Source organism: Arachis hypogaea, chromosome 10 (assembly GCF_003086295.3).
Source record: "Arachis hypogaea cultivar Tifrunner chromosome 10, arahy.Tifrunner.gnm2.J5K5, whole genome shotgun sequence".
In the NCBI taxonomy this organism is placed as follows: Eukaryota; Viridiplantae; Streptophyta; class Magnoliopsida; order Fabales; family Fabaceae; genus Arachis; species Arachis hypogaea.
Window position 1 is genome coordinate 47,635,897 of NC_092045.1, and position 25,773 is coordinate 47,661,669.

At 38.5% G+C, this 25,773-nt stretch overlaps 1 protein-coding gene across 1 annotated transcript; it reads left to right on the forward strand.

The window, feature by feature from the left end:
* Positions 1-19,789: 19,789 nt before the first annotated feature.
* Positions 19,790-24,381, forward strand: LOC112715594 (phosphatidylinositol 4-phosphate 5-kinase 1). Its single transcript, XM_025767366.3, has 8 exons — positions 19,790-21,236; positions 21,333-21,497; positions 21,596-21,761; positions 22,092-22,202; positions 22,302-22,495; positions 22,611-22,741; positions 22,829-22,922; positions 23,588-24,381. The coding sequence occupies exons 1-8, from the start codon at positions 20,155-20,157 to the stop codon at positions 23,895-23,897; spliced, it is 2,253 nt and encodes a 750-aa protein (XP_025623151.1). The 5' UTR covers positions 19,790-20,154; the 3' UTR covers positions 23,898-24,381.
* The last annotated feature ends 1,392 nt before the right edge of the window (positions 24,382-25,773 follow it).

Sequence of the window (25,773 nt, forward strand, 5' to 3'; positions counted from 1 at the left end):
CCCCCTTTGGCCGAACCACAAGGCCATCTCCATCTCCTTCATTTCTTCTTCTTCTACTCTCTTCTTTCTTCTTTTGCTCGAGGACGAGCAAACCTTTTAAGTTTGGTGTGGTAAAAGTATTGCTTTTTGTTTTTCCATAACCATTTATGGCATCCAAGGCCGGAGAAACCTCTAGAAAGAGGAAAGGGAAGGCAAAAGCTTTCACCTCCGAGTCATGGGAGATGGAGAGATTCATCTCAAGGGTGCATCAAGACCACTTCTATGAAGTTGTGGCCTTGAAGAAGGTGATCCCCGAGGTCCCTTTTAAACTCAAAAAGAGTGAATATCCGGAGACCCGACATGAGATCCGAAGAAGAGGTTGGAAAGTTCTTACCAACCCCATTCAACAAGTCGGAATCTTAATGGTTCAAGAGTTCTATGCGAATGCATGGATCACCAAGAACCATGACCAAAGTGTGAACCCGGATCCAAAGAATTGGCTTACTATGGTTCGGGGGAAATACTTGGATTTTAGTCCGGAAAATGTAAGGTTGGCATTCAACTTGCCCATGATGCAAGGAGATGAACATCCTTACACTAGAAGGGTCAACTTTGATCAAAGGTTGGACCAAGTCCTCATAGACATCTGTGAAGAGGGCGCCCAATGGAAGAGAGATTTAAGAGAAAAGCCGGTTCAATTGAGAAGGCATGACCTCAAGCCCGTGGCTAGAGGATGGTTGGAGTTTATTCAACGCTCAATCATTCCCACTAGCAACCGGTCCGAAGTTACTATAGACCGGGCTATCATGATTCATAGCTTCATGATTGGAGAAGAAATAGACGTTCATGAGGTTATATCTCAAGAACTTTACAAGGTGGCGGACAAGTCCTCTACCTTGGCAAGGTTAGCCTTTCCTCATTTTATTTGTCACCTCTATTATTCAGTTGGAGTTGACATAGAGGGAGACATCCCCATTGATGAGGACAAGCCCATCACTAAGAAGAGGATGGAGCAAACAAGAGACCCCTCTCATCATCAAATCCCTGAGATGCCTCAAGGGATGCACTTTCCTCCACAAAACTATTGGGAGCAACTAAACACCTCCCTAGGAGAATTGAGTTCCAACATGGGACAACTAAGGGTGGAGCACCAAGAACATTTCATTCTCCTCCATGAAATTAGAGAAGATCAAAGAACCATGAGAGAGGAGCAACAAAGACAAGGAAGAGACATTGAGGAGCTCAAGCACTCCATAGGATCCTCAAGAGGAAGAGCAAGCCGCCATCACTAAGGTGGACCCGTTCTTTAATTTACTTGTTCTTTATTTTTTGTTTTTCGAAAAATCATGCTATTGTTTATCTATGTTTGTGTCTTGTGATCATTAGTGTCTTAGTGTCTATGCCTTAAAGTTATGAATGCCCTATGAATCCATCACCTCTCTTGAATGAAAAATGTTCTTAATTGAAAAAGAGAAGAATTGCATGAATTTTGAATTTTATAACAGTTTAATTATTTTGATGTGGTGGCAATACTTTTGTCTTCTGAATGTATGCTTAAACAGTGCATATGTCTTTTGAATTTGTGGTTCATGAATGTTGGCTCTTGAAAGAATGATGAAAAAGGAGACATGTTACTGAGGATCTGAAAAATCATAAAAATGATTCTTGAAGCAAGAAAAAGCAGTGAATACAAAAAAAAATTAAATAAAAGTCAAAAAAAAGGGGGAAGAAAAAGAAAGAAAAAAAAGAAAGAGAAGAAAGAAAAAGAAAGAAATAAAGTTGTGATCCAAGGCAAAAAGAGTGTGCTTAAGAACCCTGGACACCTCTAATTGGGGACTCTAGCAAAGCTGAGTCACAATCTGAAAAGGTTCACCCAATTATGTGTCTGTGGCATGTATGTATCCGGTGGTAATACTGGAAGACAGAGTGCTTTGGGCCACGGCCAAGACCCATAAAGTAGCTGTGTTCAAGAATCATCATACTTAACTAGGAGAATCAATGACACTATCTGGATTCTGAGTTCCTAAAGAAGCCAATCATTCTGAATTTCAAAGGATAGAGTGAGATGCCAAAATTGTTCAAAGGCAAAAAGCTAAAAGCCCTGCTCATCTAATTAATACTGATCTTCATAGATGTTTTTGGAATTCATTGCATATTCTCTTCTTTTTATCTTATTTGATTTTCAGTTGCTTGAGGACAAGCAACAATTTAAGTTTGGTGTTGTGATGAGCGGATAATTTATACGCTTTTTGGCATTGTTTTTAGTATGTTTTTAGTATGTTCTAGTTAGTTTTTAGTATATTTTTATTAGTTTTTAGTTAAAATTCAGATTTCTGGACTTTACTATGAGTTTGTGTATTTTTCTATGATTTCAGGTATTTTCTGGCTGAAATTGAGGGACCTGAGCAAAAATCTGATTCAGATACTAAAAAGGACTGCAGATGCTGTTGGATTCTGACCTCCCTGCACTCGAAGTGGATTTTCTGGAGCTACAGAAGCCCCATTGGCGCGCTCTCAACGGCGTTGGAAAGTAGACATCCTGGGCTTTCCAGAAATATATGATAGTCCATACTTTGCCCAAGATTTGATGGCCCAAACCGGCGTTCAAGGTCACCATCAGAATTCCCAGCGTTAAACGCCGGAACTGGCACAAGGATGGGAGTTAAACGCCCAAACTGGCACCAAAGCTGGCGTTTAACTCCAAGAAGAGTCTCTACACGAAAATGCTTCAATGCTCAGCCCAAGCACACACCAAGTGGGTCCGGAAGTGGATTTTTATGTCATTTACTCATCTCTGTAAACCCTAGGCTACTAGTTCTCTATATATAGGACCTTTTACTATTGTATTTTCATCTTCTGATCTTTGGAATCTTTTGATCACTTTAGATCTTTTGATCACGTTTGGGGGCTGGCCATTCGACCATGCCTAGATCTTGTTCTTATGTATTTTCAACGGTGGAGTTTCTACACACCATAGATTAAGGTGTGGAGCTCTGCTGTACCTCGAGTATTAATGCAATTACTATTGTTCTTCTATTCAATTCCGCTTGTTCTTGTTCTAAGATATCACTTGTTCTTCAACTTGATGAATGTGATGATCCGTGACACGCATCATCATTCTCACCTATGAACGCGTGCCTGACAACCACCTCCGTTCTACCTTAGATTGGATGGATATCTCTTGGATTCTTTAACCGGAATCTTCGTGGTATAAGCTAGAACTGATGGCGGCATTCAAGAGAATCTGGAAGGTCTAAACCTTGTCTGTGGTATTCTAAGTAGGATTCGATGATTGAATGACTGTGACGAGCTTCAAACTCCTGAAGGCGGGGCGTTAGTGACAGACGCAAAAGAATCACTGGATTTTATTCCGTCCTGATTGAGAACCGACAGATGGATAGCCGTGCCGTGACAGGGTGCGTTGAACATTTCCACTGAGAGGATGGGAGGAGCCACTGACAACGGTGAAACCCTTACATACAGCTTGCCATGGAAAGGAGTAAGAAGGATTGGATGAAGACAGTAGGAAAGCAGAGAGACGGAAGGGACCAAGCATCTTCATACGCTTATCTGAAATTCCCACCAATGAATTACATAAGTATCTCTATCTTTATCTTTATGTTTTATTCATCATTCATAACCATTTGAGTTTGCCTGACTAAGATTTACAAGGTGACCATAGCTTGCTTTATACCAACAATCTCTATGGGATCGACCCTTACTCGCGTAAGGTTTATTACTTGGACGACCCAGTACACTTGCTGGTTAGTTGTGCTTTGTTGTGATAAAGAAGTGAGATTACAATTGTGCGTACCATGTTGATGGCGCCATTGATGATCACAATTTCGTGCACCATCTTTTCTTAGGAATTGAATAGGACATGAGGAATCAAACTGATTTGTCCACTTAACATACCTTCATAGTTAGAGGTTAACCAAGTAGGGGCAAAAGCCAATTCTCATCTCAATTGATAAGGATAACTAGAATAGGACGTCCAGTTCTCATACCTTGCAACGATTTTCATGATCATTAGTTTACTTTCTTGTCAATTACATTCCTTGTTCAAACCTTTCAAAAACCCAAAAGATACTTTTCTCATAACCAATAATAAACACACCTCCCTGCGATTCCTTGAGAGACGACCCGAGGTTTACTTTTATTGGGTTTGCCTTAGTTACAAACAAGTTTTTGTACGAAAGGATTCTTTTGCTGGTTTAAAAGCTATACTTTCAACGATACTTTATTTGTAAAATTCTTTACTAGCAAAAATCCCGTTCGTCAGGTATGAACATTTATTCAATGCAAACTAACTAGATGCAATCTATCTAAATGCAACTATCTAAATGCATGCAATTACTTGGTCAAAACAAATTAATTCCCAAGAAAACATATATAAGCATAGCAGTCAAACAAACCCACAATCAAATTGAGTTATTAAAAAGAATTTTTAACAACTTGCAAGAAAAGAGATGATCATGGTGAAAACATGTAATTGAGGCATCTCATTCCTTCTTGTCAATCCTCCAGCTCTTTGGCATTCATTACATTGATGGACAAACTCCCTAGCATCCTTGACTAGAGTTGGCCAATAGAATCCACTTTGAAGCACTTTGGCTGCTGTTCTTTCTGGCCCAAAGTGACCACCATAAGCTGAACCATGACAATGCCATAATATGTCTCTCATTTTAGTTTCAGGGACACACCTCCTAATCATTCCATCCGGGCATCTTTTGAACAAAAATGGTTCATCCCACAAAAACTTCTTGGCTTCATTGAGTAGCTTTTTCACTTGTTGCCTAAAGAGTTCTTGAGGGATTTTTCTTCCCACCTTGTAATTTGCTATGTCAGCAAACCAAGGGGCTTATTCGACTTGGAAAAGATGTTCATCAGGAAATTTTTCATTCACTTGTTGTGGCATATCTTGATTGGCCTCTTGTGGCACTCTTGACAAATGATCTGCTACTTGATTTTCACTCCCCTTCCTATCTCTCACTTTAATGTCGAATTCTTATAGCAGCAGCACCCACCTAATAAGCCTTGGCTTTGAATCCTGTTTAGACATTAGATACTTGAGAGCAGCATGGTCAGTATATAATATAACCTTTGAACCAATCAAGTATTGTCTAAATTTATCAAATGCATATACAATTGCCAAAAGCTTTTTCTCAGTGGTGGTATAATTTTTCTGTGCTTTATTTAACACCTTGCTAGCATAATATATGACATGGTGCAGCGTGTCTTTCTTTTGCCCCAACACAACACCAATTGCAAAGTCACTTGCATCACACATAAGTTCAAAAGATAATTTCCAATCAGGGGGTGTGATAATTGGTGCTGTATTGAGTTTTCTCTTTAAAGTTTCAAAGGCATGCTTGCAATTTTTATCAAAGATGAAAGGGCTATCAATCATTAGCAAACTGCTCAATGATTTTGCTATTTTTGAAAAATCTTTGATGAACCTCCTGTAAAAACCAGCATGCCCAAGAAAACTCTTCACTGCTTTCACATTAACAGGTATAGGAAGCTTTTCAATGATTTCTATTTTAGCTTTGTCAATTTCTATACCTTTGCTTGAAACTTTATGCCCAAAAACTATCCCTTCAGGAACCATGAAATGGCATTTCTCCCAATTCAATACCAGGTTAGTTTCTTGGCATCTTTTCAAAACAAGAGTTAAATGATGCAAGCAAGTGTTAAATGAATTGCCAAAGACAGAAAAATCATCTATGAAGACTTCTAAAAATGTTTCCACCATATCAGAGAAAATGGAAAGCATACACCTTTGAAAGGTGGCTGGGGAATTGCAAAGCCCAAATGGCATCCTTCTGTAGACGAAAACTCTGAATGGACATGTGAAGGAGGTCTTTTCTTGGTCCTTGAGATCCACCACTATCTGATTATATCCGGAATACCCATCCAAGAAGCAATAATAAGCATGGCCTGCCAATCTTTCCAACATCTTATCAATGAAGGGGAGAGGGAAGCGATCTTTCCTTGTAGCATCATTCAATCTTCTATAATCTATGCACATCCTCCATCCAGTCACTGTCCTTGTGGGAATTAACTCATTCTTCTCGTTGGAGATGACTGTCATTCCTCCCTTCTTTGGAACAACTTGAACCAAACTCACCCATGAGCTGTCAGAGATTGGAAAGATTATCCCAGTATTCCATAGCTTTATCACTTCTTTTTGAACCACCTCCTTCATGGTTGGGTTGGGTCTTCTTTGGGGTTGAACCACTGGCTTTGAATCTTCCTCCAATAGAATTTTATGCATACAAATGGCAGGGCTGATGCCTTTGATATCCTCAATTATCCAACCCAAGGCTGTCTTGTGAGCTTTTAACACTCCAATCAGCTTTGTTTCTTCTTCCATGTTCAATGAGGAGTTTATGATCACTGGCAGGGCCTCTGCTTCTCCAAGAAACACGTATTTGAGATGAGGGGGAAGAGGCTTTAACTCTTGTTTTGGCTTCTCCTTTTCCTTGCCTTCAATGGAGATCTCTACCACTTCCTCTTCTATGAACTCTTGTTCCACCTCTATTTCTTCTTCTTGTTCCTCCTGGTAATTGGCTTCTAACATTTTTTCTACCAAACCTTCTATCATATCCATTCTCATGTAGTTCTCTTGCTCAGTGGGATATTGCATTGATTTGAAAACATTGATGACCATTTACTCATTGTGCACCCTGAAGATCATTTCTCCCTTTTTTACATCAATAATAACTCTTATTGTGGCTAGGAATGGTCTTCCCAGGATAATTGAGTTGTTTCCCTCCTCTTCTGTGTCCAATATCACAAAGTCTGCAGGGAAGATAAACTCTCCAACCTTCACTAATAAATTTTTCACAATTCCATTGGGTGTCTTGATTGATCTATCGGCCATTACAAGTGATATCCTGGTAGGTTTGATTTCTTCTATGGCAAGCTTTCTCATCACTGAGAGGGGCATCAAGTTGATGCTAGCACCTAGATCACAGAGAGCTTTCTCTAATGTCATCTTGCCTATGGTGCATGAAACTACAAAACTCCCTGGATCTTTAAGCTTTGGTGGAATACCCCTTTGAATTACTGCACTACACTCCTCAGTGAGCATAATGGTTTCCTTCTCATGCCAGCTTCTCTTTTTGTTGATGAGCTCCTTCAAGAACTTTGCATATAGAGGCATCTGCTCTAATGTTTCAGCAAGGGGAATGTTAATTTCCAACTTTTTAAAGACCACAAGGAACTTGGGAAATTGTTGGTCCTTGAGCTCTTTTTGTAGCCTCTGAGGATACGGCAAAGGAAGTGTGTATACCTTCACCACCTTCCTTTGTTCATGTGATGATTCCTCCATAACTTGCTTCCCTTTCTTTAAAGCTTGTGGTTGATCATCTTTCTCTTTAAGCTTCTCCTAATCTTGCTTGTCTTCTTCCTTGTTGATGGTTTCATCTTTCTCAGCTGGCCTTTTGTCATTGCCCATAAGCTTCTTGTTGGTTTCATTGTCTTTCACCAAGGTTCTTCCACTCCTTAACTGGATGGCTTCGCATTCTTCTTTGGGGTTCGGAATGGTATCACTTGGGAGTGAGCTGGTTGGTCTTTCAATCACTGCTTGCTTGGACAATTGACCAATTTGCCTTTCTAAATTTTTCATTGAGGCTTCATGGTTCTTGCTGGTTAACTCTTGGTGCTTCATCTTCCTTTCCATCATTATCTCCAAGTTGGAGATTCTTTGGGAGTCTTGAGGTGGTTGTGGTTGATTATAGGATGTTGAGGGTTGGTAAAAAGTGTTTTGGTTAGTTGATAGATTATTGGGTGGATAGAAGTTGGAATTGGGGTAGTTGTTTTGTGGTTTTCTGTATTAGTTTTGGTTAGTTTACTGATGACTTTAGTGGTTTGTGTTTCATGAGTTATTTTTATTTGAATTTCTTTGCCATGGCTGCTGGTTTTGATTCTGGTTGTCTCCCCATCTCAGATTTGGGTGGTTCCTCCAGGAAGAGTTGTAAGTATCTCCATGAAAGTTATTTGATCCAGAACCTTGGTTGTGGACATATTGAACTTGTTCCTGCTGCTGATCCTCTTGGTTTTCTTCATTTTGCCCCCATGTGGATGATGGTTGACTTGTATTCACTACTGCAACTTGGAGGCCATCAATCCTCTTGGCCATCATCTCCATTTGCTGCTGGATTTGTTGGTGCATCACCTTGTTTTGAGCTAGAATAGTGTCCACTCCTTCAAGCTCCAATACACCTTTCCTTTGAGCTGGTTGGCATTGCCTCTGATGACCATAGAAGTATTGGTTGTTTGTTACAGTGTCAATGAGATTTTGAGCTTCCTCAGCTGTCTTCATGAGTTGTACTGAGCCTCCAGTAGAGTAATCAAGTGCTTCTTGAGCTCTCAGTGTTAATCCTTCATAGAAGTTCTGGAGTCTATCCCATTCACTGAATATTTCTGGTGAGCACTTCCTGATTAGAGCTTTGTATCTCTCCCATGCCTCATATAATGACTCTCCATCTATCTGAGTGAATGTTTGGACCTCTGTTTTGAGTCTGATGATCCTTTGGGGAGGATAGAACTTAGCTAAGAACTTGTTCATTAGATCTTCCCAATTATTGATGCTATCTCTTGGAAATGACTCCAACCATTGAGTAGCTTTGTCTCTCAGGGAAAATGGAAACAACAACAATTTGTAAATGTCAGGATGTATACCATTGGTTTTCACAGTGTCATATATCCTTAGAAAAGTGGATAAGTGTTGGTTTGGATCTTCAAGTGGGCCTCTTCCATAGGAACAATTATTTTGCATGAGAGTGATGAGTTGAGGCTTCAATTCAAAATTGTTTGCATTGACATTGGGAGTGAGGATGATACTCCCACAGTGCCTTGTATTAGGAAAAGTGTAGGAGGCTAGAACCCTCCTTTGAGGCTGATCATTATTGTTAGCCACTCCCTCTGGGGCATTAGGAGCATTTCCTTCCATTTCCTAGTTCTCTTCCTCTGATTCCTCTCCACCAATAACTCCCTGATAAACCACTATTTTATGATTTATAGTGTTTAATTGAGTGGTTTTTATCAATCTTTTATACACTTATTCATACGATTTGCATGTTTTATATTCTCTTTCCTGATTCTGTGCTATGATTGAAAACATGCTTCTTTGGTCTTAATTTTGCTATGTTTAATCCTTTCTTATTACCATTCGATGCCTTGATATATGTGTTAAGTGATTTCAGATATTACAGGGCAGGAATGGCTTAGAGGATGGAAAGGAAGCATGCAAAAGTGGAAGAAATACAAGAAGTTGAAGAAACTGCAAAGCTGTCAGCCTGACCCTCTCGCACTAAAATAACCATAACTTGAGCTACAGAGATCCAAATGATGTGGTTCTGGTTGCGTTGGAAAGCTAACGTCCGGAGCTTCGATTTGATATTTAATTTGTTATAGTGGCCGTACAGCTAGGCGATGCGAATGCGTGCTTCACGCGGACATGTTGCAGTGACGAAAATCAGCGTGGCAGATTTCATAACCAGCGAATTCTGGGCCATTTCCAACCCAGTTTCAAGCCCAGAAAATACAAATTAAAGACTGCAAAGTGGAGGAATGAAGGGAGGACAACTAATAACACACTTTTCATAATTTAGATGTAGTTTTTAGAGAGAGAGGTTCTCTCCTCTCTCTTAGGATTTAGGATTTGGATTTATTTCTTCTTCATCACAGGTTCAATGTTCCTTTACTTCAATTTCTCTTCCACTTTTATTCATTCTATTATTTTATTTTAGTTTGCCAAATTGGCTTATGAACTTTTCATGTTAGAAATTGATGATCGAAAGAAGAGCAATGAGATTTGAAAACAGATCTAAATCTCAATTGCTCTCTTGATCAAGCCGAAAAGTAACTACAGAAGAAGAAAAATAAAAGCAAAAACTAAACTCAGATCCAATTCTTAGAACAATTGAGAAGAAAGGTGAAAGATGATTCTCAGATTTAGAATCAATGGAGCTCTTCAATCTCAATTCAAATTCCAAGAACAGATAGCAGAAGTTACAGAAGAAGAGAAAATAAAAACAGAAAACTAGACCCGATTTCCAAATCCCGAATTCAAAGACAAAATGAAAATTAAAAGTGAAAACTAAAAAATGAACTAAAAGTAAAAGTTAAAAGTCCTCTACAAATCAAATAAACTCCTATTTATACAGTTTCTATTTTTTGGTTTTCAGAATTTGGAGTGGGCTTTTCAAGTTGGTGAAGAGGTGGATCCAAGATGGTATTTCCATTGAAATTGGACCAAGGGCCACCTCCAGTGGAGCGCTCAGTTAAGAAAGAAGACGTAGCGCTCCCTTGCCTTGTGCCTCCCTCCGAACCAAGCCTTGCCCATAGTGTATACATAGCGCTCAGTGAGAGAATTCCAACGTAGCGCTACACTTAGCTTCCCTTGGTTCCCTCTTCGAACCTTGCTGGCTTCACTTTGGCCAATTTCCTTGTACTAAGCACTGTTGTGTAGTGCTCAGTGAAGTGCTTGCAACGTAGCGCGCTTCCTTGCTTGCGCATGGTTCCCATTTCGAACCTTGGTGCTCCCCCTTGGCTTCAATGTGCCTTGTTTTTCTTCTTTTGCCATGCCCGAAAATGTTGAAAGAGTTAATGTAGCACTCCATTCTTTGAGCGCTTTACCTTGCTAATTGAGCGCTCCGTTTGGTGCATTGAGCGCTATGCTTGAGCGCTTTGCTCTTTGAACCCTTGTCACTAGCGTTCAATTTGTGAACGCTCCACTCAATTAGTGAGTGCTATGCTTGGTTCCTTGAGTGCTACAATTTTGTATCATGGCCACGCTTTGGTTGATCACGCTTTCCTGGTTCTTTCTTTTCTTCATCATTTCCTCACCTACAAGTAATCAAACCAACCAAACAAAGCATCACCAAATTCACAAGATCTCTGCATTAATAATAAAATTAACTAGTTTCTGCATGAATCCTATGATTTTGTGTCAATTAAATGATGGTTGATTGATTTAACATAACCATGTAAATCTACTCCAAATCACTTACTTATAGTGCAAGAAAGTGCATAAAACCTAATGAAACAAGTGAAAAATGCTTGAAAAGTTAGCATAAGATGACTTGTCATCACCTACATTAGAAGTGGAGCTCTATCCTTCACAATTCTCTTAACCAACACCATTCGGGAGGAATTGAGGTTTTGAGAATTTGTGTGGCTTATGGATAAGAGAATGTGCTCTCACTCTTCTCATGACATTTAGATCAAGGAATTGGCAAGATTGATTGTGATTAAAGAGATTGAATTGCCAAGGAATTGGAATCCAATCAATTTCAATCTGCCATAGATCTACTCATATGATTGAGAAAGGAGTTAAGACCCAATTGATTCATGATGGATTATGATATCTCCAATCCCTGATGAATCATTTTCTTTGAATTTCTTCAATTTAGATCTCTCTGGTTTTCACTTCAATTTCAATTGCTATTGTTGTTTTGATTCCCTGCACCCAATTCCCTTTATAATTCATGCAATTTAAGCTTCCTTCAATTTAGATTCTGCAATTTACTTTCTTGCATTCTATGATTCAATTATTTACATTTCTTGCAATTCAAGATTCAGCTCTTTTAGTTTCTTGCTCTTTAAGTTTCTGCAATTTAAGTTTCTTGCCATTTAAGTTTCTGTTAATTTACATTCTGCATTTTAATTCCCTTGCAATTTACATTCTGTTAATCAATTCTCACTTAAATCACCACTGTCAACTTAACTAAATTCATCACCCAACTAAAATTGCTTGATCCATCAATCCTGTGGGATCGACCTCACTTTTGTGAGTTTTACTACTTGATACGACCCAGTACACTTGCCGGTTAGTTGTGCGAATTCAATTTTTTGTCCATCAAGTTTTTGGCGCCATTGCCGAGAATTGATTTAGATCAACAATGATTAAGTAGGTGATAATCTAGATTAAGCATGTTTCTTTGTTTTTATTAAGCACACTAACTATTTGTGATTTTGTTTCTATTAACTGTAACTTCACTCTAGCAATAGAGTGCTCTGTTGTATTTTTGGTTTGTTTGTGTTGTATGCCAGGAGGGAGAAGAGGTGAATCCACCTCCTTTAATTCTGAACCAGAGAGAACCTTCTTGAGATTAAGAAGAGAAGCAAGAGGGAAGGGAGTAATTGGAGAAGAAGAATTAGAAGAGGAAGATCAAGAAATGGAGGGTAACCTCCCTAATCCACTAGAGGATGTGGCCAACAACAATGGTCAGCTTCAAAGAAGAGTTTTAGCTTCTTACACTATCCCCAACCCAAGGAGTTGTGGGCGTAGTATCTTAAGTCCCAATGTCCATGCTAATAACTTCAAACTCAAGCCTCAACTTATTGCTCTAGTTCAGAATAATTGCCAATATGGAGGAAGTGCTGTTGAAGATCCAAACCAACATCTCTCTGTGTTCTTGAGAATTTATGACATGGTTAAAACCAATAGAGTCCACCCAGCCATCTATAAGCTTTTGTTATTCCCATTCTCACTAAGAGACAAAGCCATACATTGGTTAGAAACCTTCCTTAAAGAAAGAATTACCAATTGGGATGATTTGTTTAGCAAATTCCTAGCCAAATTTTACCCCCCTCAAAGAGTCATTAAGTTGAAAGCTGATGTGCAAATCTTCAGACAGCTAGAGGGAGAATCATTGTATGAGGCCTGGGAGAGATATAAGGCTTTTATCAGAAGGTGTCTAGAGGGAATGTTCAGTGAGTGGGTGGAGCTACAAGATTTCTATGAGGGCATGTCCATGAGTTCAAGGAAAGCTTTGGACTATTCTTCAGGAGGATCTTTACAGATGATGAAGACTACTCAAGAAGCACATGATTGGTGGCCAACAATGAGTATTTCTACCCCTCTGAAAGACAAGCAACTCCCAAGAGAGGCGTATTTTAGCTTAAAGGTGTTGATACAACATTGGCTCAAAACAAGATTATGCATTAGCAACTTCAACAACAAATAGAAATGATGTCAAAAAGGATGAATGGACTACAGCTTGCAGTAGTGAGCACAACCAATCAACCACCAGTGGTGTGGGGACAACAAGAAGAGAGCAATGAAGAGCAGCAGCCTGAACAAGTTCAATATATGCACAACCAATGTGATGGACAGAATGAGTTCCATGGAGACTGATGACAAGTCATCTTATGCTAGTTGCACAAGCATTTTTCATCTATTTCATTAGGTTTTATGCACTTTCTTGCACAATAAGTAAGTGATTGGAGTGGAATTTCATGTTTATCTTGATTTAATCCAACATCATTAATTTTGTACAAAATCATGAGATTTATGCAAGAATTAAGTGATTATTATAAACGATGCAATTTCTTATGATTTTGGTGAGATTTTGATTTCATGTTTGAATGATTTTATGTGATAAAATGGAGAGGAAGAAATGCATTCCAGGGCAACGCTACGTTCAATTAAGGAACGCTATACTCAATAGCGACACGTACACGCACAGGGCGCCTATGCATCAGCAATGACTTTTGAAAATCCACGCGCACGCACGCATGACGCGTACGCGTGGATGTGCTTGGCGCTCATCTAGAAAGAGAGCACTACGTTAACTCAGTGAATGTTTTCAGGCATTTTGAGTTTGGGATTGGAAGTTTTGCAACCGACACACACGCACGCATGGCGCGCACCCGTCAATGGAGCACCAAGATGAAGCACGCACAGGTGCAAAGGACGCACACACGTGGGAGCGTTCATAACACGAACGTAGCGCTCATTTAACGAACGCTATTAAGGATACGTGAGTGCACAGGATGTAGACGCATCAATATGCAAAGATGATAGGGGACGCGCACGCGCAGAGGACGCGTACGCGTGAGTAAGTGAACGCTGCGCTCAATTAGCCAACGCTACGTTCTCGTGGAAGCAGCAACCCAGCACCATCTTTGACCTACTCCATCAGAAGGCCAAAAAGTCAATTCCAAGTACTGGAGGACGAGATTAGAAAGCCTATAAATAGGAGAAGATTTGATTTCATTAGGGGTTCGGCCTTTAGATTTTCTTTTCATCCCTTTTTAGTCTCTCTCTTTAGAATTTTTAAATCTATGTTCTGTTTTATTTTGTTCTTCATCTTCTGCATAATTTTCTTTTCTGTTTTGGTCTTACTTGAGCTATGATGAACCAAACCCCAAATTTATTAGGGGGAGGAGCTCTACTGTAATCCCATCGAATTAATGAAATTCTTCTTCTTCTAAATTCATTTCTGTAGCAATTGGATATCTTCTACTTTGTTTGTGAATTATTCACTCCGGAAGGGGGTTTAATTCAGTGAATGTGGGTGTGAGCCTCGGAAGGCGAATCACCTTCATTTGAACTGAAGCTTTGTCCAACACAATTCTCATTATCAACACTATTCGGGAGGAATTGAGATTTTGAGAATTTGTGTGGCTTATGGATAAGAGAATGTGCTTTAACTCTTCTCATGAAAATTAGATCAAGGAATTGGCAAGATTGATTGTGATTAGAGAGATTGGGTTGCCAAGGAATTGGGATCCAATTAATTTCAATCTGCCATATATCTACTTAAATGATTGAGAAAGGAGTTGAGACTAACTGATTCAGGCAGGATTACAATACCTCCAATCCCTGATGAACCATTTTCTCTGAATTTCCATTTAGATTTCTCTGCAATCTATAGTCTCTAATTCTCTTTTAATTTCCCATACCCAAATTCCTTTATTATTCATGCAATTTAAGTTCTCTGCCAATTTAGATTCTGCAATTTAAATTCCTTGCACTTTATAATTCAGCATTTACTTTTCTTGCAATTTAAGCTTCAGCTCTTTTACTTGCTTACACTTCAAGTTACAGTCTATTTAATTTTCTGCCATTTACTTTTATGCCAATTTACCTTCAGTATTTCCAGTTTCTTGCAATTTACTTTCGGTTAAGTAAATTCTAGTCAATTCTTCAATATTCGCTTAACTAAATTCATCACCTAACTAAAGTTGCTTGATCCAATCAATCCTCATGGGATCGACCTCACTCTTGTGAGTTTACTACTTGATGCGACCCGGTGCACTTGCCGGTTAGTTTGTGTGAAAATCTGTTTCCACGCCATCAGAGACATTTATAATTCATCATGGAGGAACCACCCCAACTTGAAGTGGGGAGAGAACCAGAACTCTTGGCAAAGAAACTCCAACCAAAACAATTCTCACAACACAAACCACCAAAATCATCAAACCACTAACCAAAACCCATACAGAAAACCACAAAATAATCACCCCTCATCCAATTACTATCCACCAAATAACCCATCAACTAACCACAATAATTATCACCCACCATCTACATCCACCACTTAGCCACAACTACCATAAGAATCCCAAAGAATCTCCAATTTGGAGATGACAATGGAAAAAATGATAAAGCATCAAGAATTGGCCAACAAGAATCATGAAGCCTCACTGAGAAATCTAGAAAGACAAATTGGACAATTATCTAAATAGCCAGCTGAAAGACCAACCAATACTTTCCCAAGTGACACCATTCACAATCCCAATGAAGAATGCAAGGCAATTCAACTTAGGAATGGAAGGACATTGGAGAATGACAAGGTTGACAGCAAGAAAGAAATAGCAGCTGAAGAGAAGAACCAGGAGAAGTCCAAGAAGAAGGAGGAGGAGCCTCAAGCTCCAAGGAAGGGAAAATAAGTCATGGTAGAGCACCACAAGAATAGAAGAAGGAGGTGAAGCCTTATATCCCTCCTTTGCCATACCCTCAAAGGTTGCAAAGAGAGCTCAAGGACCAGCAATTTTCTTAGTTCCTAGAGGTTTTTAAAAAGGTGAAAATTAATCTCCCACTTGCTGAAGCATTGGAGCAGAAGCCCTTATATGCAAACTTCCTCAAGGAACGTCATTAATAAGAAAAGAAGCTGGAATGAAAAGGAGACCGTGATCTTGACCCAAGAGTGTAGTGATGTAATTCAAAAAGGTCTCCCACCAAAACTCAAAGATCCTGGGAGTTTCTTTTTGCCTTGCACCATTGGTAACATGTCCATTGATAAGGCACTGTGTGATTTGGGATCAAGTATCAATTTGATGCCTTTGTTTATGATGAGAAGGTTATTTATAAAAGAAGTAAAGCCTATAAGGATGTTCTTACAACTTGCTGATAGATCACTGGTAACTCCCAACTGAGTGGCAGAAAATCTCCTAGTCAAAGTAGGAAAGTTCATATTTTCAACAAACTTTGTGATTCTGGATCTAGATAAAGAGGGAAGTGATTCTATCATATTAGGAAGACCATTCCTAGCCACAACAAGAGCCATCATTGATGTGGAGAAAGGAGAGATGACCTTGAGAGCACACGATGAGCAAATCATTCTAAATGTCTTTAAGGAGATGCATCATCCTGCTGAAAAGAAAGGCTGCATGAGAGTTGAGGAGGAAGACTTAAATTGGAAGGAAAAGTCCAAGGAATCACTCATCAACTCACCGTGGTGCAGAAGACAGACATTGAAGAAAAATAAAGGAATCATAAGGATAAAAAAGTTGAGGAGGGATTGCAAAAAGAAGTTACAAAATTGATCACTAAGAAGAAAGCCCCTAACATAAGGCCTGCAAAAAAGGAAGGGTCACCAAAGAAAGGAAAGAAGAGTAAGAAAAAGGTTCCAAAAGGGTGGAGAAACAAGAAAACCCCAACTAAAGGGTTTTCAGAGTGAAACAAAGTGAAGCTGATTTACCAACAGTCGGCGGCATCTCCACAATCTGATAATTACTACACTGTCAATAAAATACTCTCGTTGGAGCACATAGAGATTGTTCATCAAAACACAGAAAAAAGGCTCACAGTGAGAGGAGACAAGTTGAGGCACTATGATCATCAGCCACCCTAACAGAAAACCTATGTCAAGCTAGTGACACTAAAAGAGTGCTTGTTGGGAGGCAACCCAACTAGAGGTAGTTTTCTTTTCTTAGTTATTTCAACATAATCAATTCTCAGCCGCATAATCAATTCTCAATTCATACATTACTATAACTAAAGCATAAACATAACAAGTTCATTGCTAGTCCAATTAATCAAAATTCAGTATAATAATCAAACCATTGATCATTATCATAACAACCACAAAAGTAGTCACAGTTCATAGCCACAATCAGAATCAATAAATCATGACACAGAAAATTAGTCTAGCCATTACAGAAGCTTTTATATACTCTCAGAAAATTAGGTTCTCAAGAACAATTTGATCCTTTAAATTCCAATCCTTAAATAACCACCAAAACCAATTCTAACTAATCGCAAGTCAATTTCACAACCGTTCCGACATATCAAATATCCAATTGAACATCAAATAATCCAAAATAACTCATTCAAGATCAGAATCTTAGCCAATTCAGTGCAAAAAAATCAATAATTCAATACAATTCATAGCCGCATCTAATTTCACTTATAACTCAGAGTAATCACAACCGCATCCAAGTATAATCATTACGCGGGACGTCTGGGCAGAGCCCATAGTCCGCGTCGAGTGCATGTTCATGTACAAGCCTGTATCAGAAATTTCAAAAAGCTGTTAAGTTAGAAAAATCAATTTTTTACACCCAACTTCGAACGCGCATAACTTTTTTCGTTAAAAATAATTTTTAATTCATTCTTTGAATGCTACGAACTTCACCGACCCAATTTTCTTTCAAACAATTTTGGGAATCCGAAAGCCAAGTTATGGTCTGCTGAAGTTGGTCAAAAATTAGCATTTTACCAAAAGTACCAAACCTCTATTCATTCCAATTCTCAAATTCAAATCAATCGCTTCACAACTAAAATAGCCTTAATGTTCCTAAATCACATTTACATACCTTCCAATCACTTTCCAACATATTAACATACAATTTTATCAACTCCAACCAACCAATTCACAATCTCAACAACACCACCCACTCAATTCAACACTAACCATAACCACATATATCTCAACCATTCGATAATCATTCCAACACATAATTTCATCAAGTCCATGCAACAATTTCCATCAAACTCAACATTTATCACGTTTCACTAAACATGAACAATTCACATAGTTTAACTTATCCTATGGTCAACTAACCTAAGTTTTCACGTAATATTACATGTTATCTATGAAAAACCAAAATCATACCATGGTTGATTCCTCCCTAAGCTCAAAATGCCACAATACAAACTTCCAAGATTTCAAATCAACCCAAGAAAAATTCCAACCACCAAAACTTTGTCCCAAATGCTCTAATTTGCCAACTCAACTCCAATTCAATAACTCAAGCTAGTTCATACAATTCACTCAAATTAGTACTAGGACACACACAATTGGACAAACCACAAGGGTTTAGAATTTTTTAATCTTATCCATTGATGATTGGAGTAAAATTCAATAATTATCCAATGTTAGATTGCACCTAAACCACCAAAGTAATCAAAATTACTCAAAACCTAATATAAGCCCAATATAAGCCCGATTCAATCGATTTGGTCCATTAGCCCAATTTTGGACTAAAACCTTTAAATTAATATCAAAATTCGTATTTTTAATATTTCTACTTTTCTAAACTATAAAATTTAATTTTCTAATTTTTTGAATAATAATTAATTTATTGGCTAATTATTTATTAATTTCGCAGGGTTTACACGGTGTCTCTAGAGGACATGCTCATCATATCTGTAGTGCATCAAGAATAACGATTCATAGGGGGTCGCTGCGCCATACCTACAGTGGACGCACCACTTAAATCACGAGGTTGGGAGAAGGTCCTAAGCCGAAAGTAAGTTATCATAGGGGCAGTTCATGTGCACAAAGAAAGCATTGGAAGCGTGAACCTTGCTGATGAGCTCGCGACCAGAGGGAGACAACTACCCGTGAAGGAACTATTCCAACCCAGTCCAACAAGAATCAGAGGTCCACCTGGCAGACCCATGACCCAACGGCTCTACCTCCCAATCAACCAACGGTGTCCCTCGTACGTCACCATCCCCCTAACAGTAATCTGGACAGTTGGCAGAAACTTTCAGACGAATGTATCCAAATGGAAGGGACCACCCGAAGACAAAAAATAAATGGGAGGGACATACCCCTCCTCAAGGTACGTTACATTCTTACCCTAATTAGCTGCCTTCTCGTACGGACACTTACTTTAATATCGGAGTGGCCGACTTGCCGATCAATCGACGTAGCCCACCAGCTTTCCGCTCTGCAAATCACGCGCTTAGGATCCAATCTCCATCCTACTCAACCTTTCATCTCAACGGACTCCAAGAAATCGAACAATTTAAATAATAGAACACAATATTAGTTAATTTTTAATTTTGATTCAATTATTTAAAGGAATAAAAATATTTCTACCAATAAAACAATAAAAAGAGATTACTATTATACATTGTATATTATAAATTAATAAGAACATTTTAATAAATATTATTTATGATGATTCCTCTATACTTTCTGTTCTTTCATTCCTTGCCGAAAACGGAAATGATAAATGCAAAATTTGAGGTGGCATTTACATCAAAATATTAATGTTGTTATTAGTATAAATGTTTGGATATTTAAATAAATATTTAATATATGTATTTAAATCTTAAATTTTTTTATATTCTCTATAATTTTCTTTATTTGTACATCCTTATTTAAGTTCAAATATTATAGTTAAAATTTCAAAAGTTTTACAAGAAATATAATTTTGTTGCTGACATTTTTACAATTGATTATGATGTCTACAGAAGTTTTGTGAAAAAGAAAACTTTTAAAATTAAACCTAATAATTGGTCGATGACTTAATAAAAAAAAGGAGTTTGAGTTAGGCAGCAGCAAAAACAAAAACGAAAGTTTGAGTTAGGCAACGCTGGCTTTTTCTAGCTATAATTTATTACCTGAAAAATTATATATATAATATTCTCCGTTAAAATAAAAAATTCAGACATGATGTGCTATGTTATGTCTGTCTATCCGCTTCGCTTCTGTTGATTCGCACTCTCCCTTTTCTCCCGAACAGCACAAAAAGAGAAGAAGCGAACGACTGTGAGAGAGAGACTAGAGAGAGAAAAGTCCTAGAGCGAGAGTTCTTTCCGCCGGCGATACTTGCCGGAAAATGCACTGACTCCGGTAACCACCTCTCACACACAACCACCAACACACCCCGCCACCACAGAAAAACACAAAACGGAAAATGCGGGAAGCACTTGTTCGCGATACCACCTGCGAAGCCACCTCCATCATCAAGAACGAAGAACCCGAGAAGAAACTGTCGCTCTTGCAGTCTCCGTTGCCGCCGCTTAAGTTGGTTCCAAGCGGCCGGAGCCGGTCTCAGGGAATCGGAACCAGAAGAGTGACGCCAACAACGACACCCCTAGCGGTCTCCGGCGCCGGATCCACCGTGGAAAAGATCCTCCCGAACGGCGATTTCTACTCCGGCGACTTCTCCGGCACCGTTCCTCACGGATCCGGGAAGTACCTTTGGACCGACGGGTGCATGTACGAAGGAGAGTGGAAACGCGGAAAGGCTTCGGGCAAAGGAAAATTCTCATGGCCTTCAGGCGCTACCTATGAAGGTGAATTCAAATCTGGAAGAATGGAAGGGTTTGGCGTCTTCGTCGGATCCGACGGAGACACCTACCGCGGGTCGTGGAGCTCCGACAGAAAACACGGCTTTGGCTTGAAGCGTTATGCAAACGGCGACGTTTATGAAGGGTGGTGGAAACGCAACCTGCAAGACGGCCACGGCCGTTACGTTTGGAAGAACGGAAACATGTATACCGGGGAATGGAGGAACGGCGTCATAACGGGGAAAGGGGAGCTTGTTTGGGCTAATGGGAACCGCTACGAGGGGCAGTGGGAGAACGGTTTGCCAAAGGCACAAGGGTTGTTCAAAACGATGTCGCATCAGCAGGTGCTGCTGCAGCCGCATTGCTTGAAGACGAATGGGATTTTGTGGGGTGACAACTTTGCCCTCGCCGTTAGGAAGCGGTCGTCCGTTGAGGGCTCTAGAGGGAGCGTTACGGAGAAGAGCTTCCCGAGGATTTGCATATGGGAATCGGAGGGTGAGGCTGGGGATATAACTTGCGATATTATTGATAATGTGGAGGCGTCAATGTTCTATAGGGATGGAACGGCGTCGGATCGAGATGGGGTTGGTGTGCCATTTGGCCGGAGCCCGTGTTGTTTCGCTGGCGAGGTGAAGAGACCGGGTCAAACGATATTCAAGGGACATAAGAACTATGAATTGATGCTTAATTTGCAATTGGGCATAAGGTAAAGAAAATATTTGAAGTTGGGATATTGATTGAGGTTCTTCATTCTCTGTGTGTTTGGATTAACGGATAAGAATTTGCTGTTGCTTTTGGATAGGTACTCAGTAGGGAAGGAAGGCTCGACGTTGCGGGAGCTTAAGCTGACCGATTTTGATCCCAAGGAGAAGTACTGGACTAGGTTTCCATCTGAAGGTTCCAAGATTACGCCACCCCATCAAACAGCGGAATTCCGGTGGAAGGATTACTGCCCTGCTGTTTTTAGGTGAGTTTTCATGTTTAATGCTTGCGGGTTTGCGGATGGGGTGAAGTTTTGATGCAACTTTCATTTGTTTTGATTGAATTTTGCTTTGGACTTTACAGGCATTTGAGGAAGCTTTTTCATGTGGATCCTGCTGATTATATGTTGGCTATATGTGGCGATGACGCCCTCAGGGAGCTTTCCTCTCCCGGGAAAAGCGGGAGCCTTTTCTACTTGACGCAAGATGACAGATTTATGATAAAGACAGTGAAGAAATCTGAAGTCAAGGTTGGTTGCATCCTGTTAAATTCGATGTTAATTCCCCCTGCCTGATGTTATACCATATCCTAATTCCTAATGGATATATGCTGTTTTTCATTGCAAGCAAGTAGTTAGTAAAATTTGAGTAGAATAGATACTTAAGTAAATCTTTTGTTTAGTTCTGAAACTTTGGTTTTTGGAAGATGGAGGTATTAGCTGGCCAGTGATGTTTTTTGTATTTAACATAGATTCTCACATTCAATAGAGTTCTGTGCTGCTAGAAATCTTTTGGCTATATGCAAATCTGGATTTTTCTTGTTGCATGTCTGACACTTGATTATGGTTATTAACTTTTAGGTGCTTCTCCGGATGCTTCGAAGTTATTATCAACATGTCTCTGGTAATGAGAATTCACTTGTAACAAAATTCTACGGGGTACACTGTGTCAAGCCAATTGGAGGCCAGAAGGTATGGATTGGTATCTGTATTATGGCGGGTTTTCATTGTTCCCCCATGCATGTTGTTACTCATTACCTTGACTTTTTCTTGTTATTATCGATAAACTAGATCCGGTTTATTGTGATGGGAAACCTTTTCTGCTCGGAATATCCAATTCATCGACGATTTGACTTGAAAGGATCTTCGCATGGGCGTATAACGGATAAGCCGGAAGAGGAGATTGATGAAACGACCACCCTCAAGGACCTTGATCTCAACTATGTGTTTCGTGTACCAAGAAATTGGTTCAAAGAGCTAATTCAGTAAGTTGTTGCTTTTATACTTAGTTAACTCTCCTGTCTGCAGTTTTCTGGACTGTAACTTAGCGGTGGAAACATTAACTATATATGCTGATATATCATGATATTATTCTAACAGACAAATTGAGCGGGATTGTGAGTTCTTGGAAGCAGAGAAAATTATGGACTACAGCCTTTTGGTTGGACTTCATTTTCGTGATGATAATACATGTGACAAAATGGGATTATCACCATTTGTTTTACGCACTGGTATTGATCAATCATTCCCTTAAGTCCATATAGAAGATAAAGTTTATGTTGCATAGTTTTTAAAGTCTGTGTGCTTGACCCTTTCAGGAAATCGAGATTCTTACCAGAGTGAAAAGTTAATGCGTGGTTATCGCTTTCTTGAAGCGGAGCTACAAGATAGGGACCGGGTTAAATCTGGAAGGTATTTTATGATATGTTTTATTATTATATAAAATGATTAGGTCGTTATAGCACCACCATCCATGATTTAATTGAATATTTCCAAAAGGTGTTAGTTGTTATCTGTATCGGTCAGAATCATTAACTATGATCAAATGACCATTGTTAGTGTATGGGAGATGTAGCGTAATTTGTGTATAGTTGGTCAGATTGGAAGTAGCAGATCTGTATCATATATTATGTATAATCTATACAGCATCTTAGTTTAATGTTTCATGGACTTGTGCATGTGTAGTTGTAGTTCTTTTAAGTTTATTTATATTTAAGGAATTAAAGGAGTTTTTATAAAACAAAATGATTGAAAGTAGTTCACATTATTTTTAGTGTTGTAGCAAGCAACTGTCATGTGGGGCACTTGCAGGCTGTGTGGTCTGTGGTCCAAATTAATTTAGATTAGTTAGATTAATTTAGATTTCGAATTTATTTTAGGCCCACCTATAATTCATTGAATCAATTTGGATTTCTCGTTGTTGATCTTATGCACCTGATGAACACAGACACAATTTGGAATCTAACTTCTCACTGTTTTGTTGCATTCTTAAAGTATTCAAGTTCAAAGTTGTTAGATTTCTATGAAAATGCATAATTGCAAATTTTACATCATATTAAGTAGGATTCTTGTTTCAGGAAATCATTAATTAGGTTGGGAGCCAATATGCCGGCAAGAGCTGAACGAATGGCGCGGAGGAGTGATTTTGATCAATACACCAGTGTTGGAATCAGCCATTTGACCCCTTATTGTAGTGGAGAGACTTATGATGTTGTTCTATATTTTGGGATCATTGACATTTTGCAAGATTACGATATCAGCAAGAAGCTTGAGCATGCTTACAAGTCCTTGCAAGTTGACCCTACTTCGATCTCGGCGGTTGATCCAAAGCTCTACTCAAAGAGGTTCCGTGATTTCATCGGGAGAATATTCGTTGAAGACAGGTAGCAGAGAGGGGAAGCTGAGGTTTTCTTTTTAATTGGGAGAATGCCTGCTTGATCCTAACATCTGGGAAAAATAGCTGCAAGTTCGGAACCCTAAGGCAGAGCCAGGGTCGTTGGGAGTTGGGGTTGTCGAGGGGCTGATGATGCTCGCCGGAGTTGGTGTTATTTAACGGCTGAATTCTGAAAATAACAGCCATGATGATGGTGTGCTGAAGGCGAGGGAAACTTGTATAGGCAAAGATAGGGGCTGTTAGTTTTGGGTTGATTCTACCCTCTTTTTCCCCCTTAAAGCGGAGGGCTTGTTATTTTCCTTTATTTATTTTCGTGGTTATAAATTAGAATATGAATATGATATGAATTGTTTATAGGAAGAGGCAGCAAAGCGGAGTGGATAGGTGGGAATAAAAGAAAATTGTACAGTTCTTATACAAAGGATCCCTATTTGAGGTCTTCATTTATTTATTCATTTAATTTTTTCAAGAGTAAAACATTGATTATTGATATTAATAACAATGTTGTGGGATATAAATAGAGAAATAAATAAGTGGGGCATGTGTGACCGGCCGCGGCGGAGACTTAAGTAATATGTACTATTTTTTATATATTTATATACGAATAAAATTTTGCATTCAAGTAAACAAGTCTAATTAAATTGTGATAACGACTTTTTAAATTAGGTGTCTTCACCTTCTTTTTGGTCTCTTTTTTCTTCTTCTTCCCCATTTTTTTTTTCTTCTTCTCCTCTCCTCCTCCTTCTTTATCTCCTCTCCCCTTCTCATATTGCTTCTTCTTCTTTTCTATTTTTGTAATTTTCTTTTTTATTATCGTCATCACTAATAATATTAACATTTTGCTAACATCTTTATTAGTTCTGATTTTTTCTTATGTCATCATTAAATAATTTTGGTTCATTTTTTTAATTTATTTTAGTCCATTTGTATATTAATTGAGGTTCACTTAATGTTGCTGATAAATATTGATTAGATTTTTTATTTCTTAAGTAATTTCGGTTCATTTCTCAGTTTAATTATGGTTCATTTGGATTCAGAAATGAATTCGATGTATTTTTGTTCATGATTGAGTCTTTTTGACTGCTTGTTCAAAATTGAACTAATTTCAGTTCATTTGTAAATTAATTGAGGTTCACTTGATGCTGATGTTAAGTATTGACCAAATTTTTTATTTCTTAAGTAATTTCGATTCATTTCTTAGTTTATTTGAGATTCATTTGGATGCATAAATGAATTCGATGTGTTTTTTTTATAATTGAATTTTTTTTACTGCTTGTTCAAAATTGAACTGATTGAATGGAATAGAGTGGAATCTAATACAACTGAATAAAGTGATAATGAATAATTTCATTTCTTCTTTGCTAAAAAATTTAGTCAATACTTCTCAACAGCATCAAGTAAACCTCAATTAGCACACAAATGAATTGAAATTAGTTCAGATTTGAACAAACATTCAAAAAGACTCAATCATTAACAAAATTACATCGAATTCATTTCTGTATCCAAACGAAGCTCAATTAAACTAAGAAATGAACCAAAATTACTTAAGGAATAAAAAAATTGGTCAATACTTATTAGCAGCATTAGGTGAACCTCAATTAATTCATAAATTAACCGAAATTTGTTCAATTTTGAACAATCAATTAAAAAAGACTCAATCATTAACAAAAACGCATCGAATTCATTTATTGATCCAAATGAATCTCAATTAAAAGAAGAAAAAGAAAAACGCAGCAACAACAGCAATAAAAGAATGTCAACTGAGAGAAAACATACGAAGAAGAAGAAGGAACACAAAAAAGAAGAAGGAGGAAGGCGAAGATAAAGAAGGAGGAAGAACGCGAAGAAGAAGAAGAAAGAAAAAGTGAA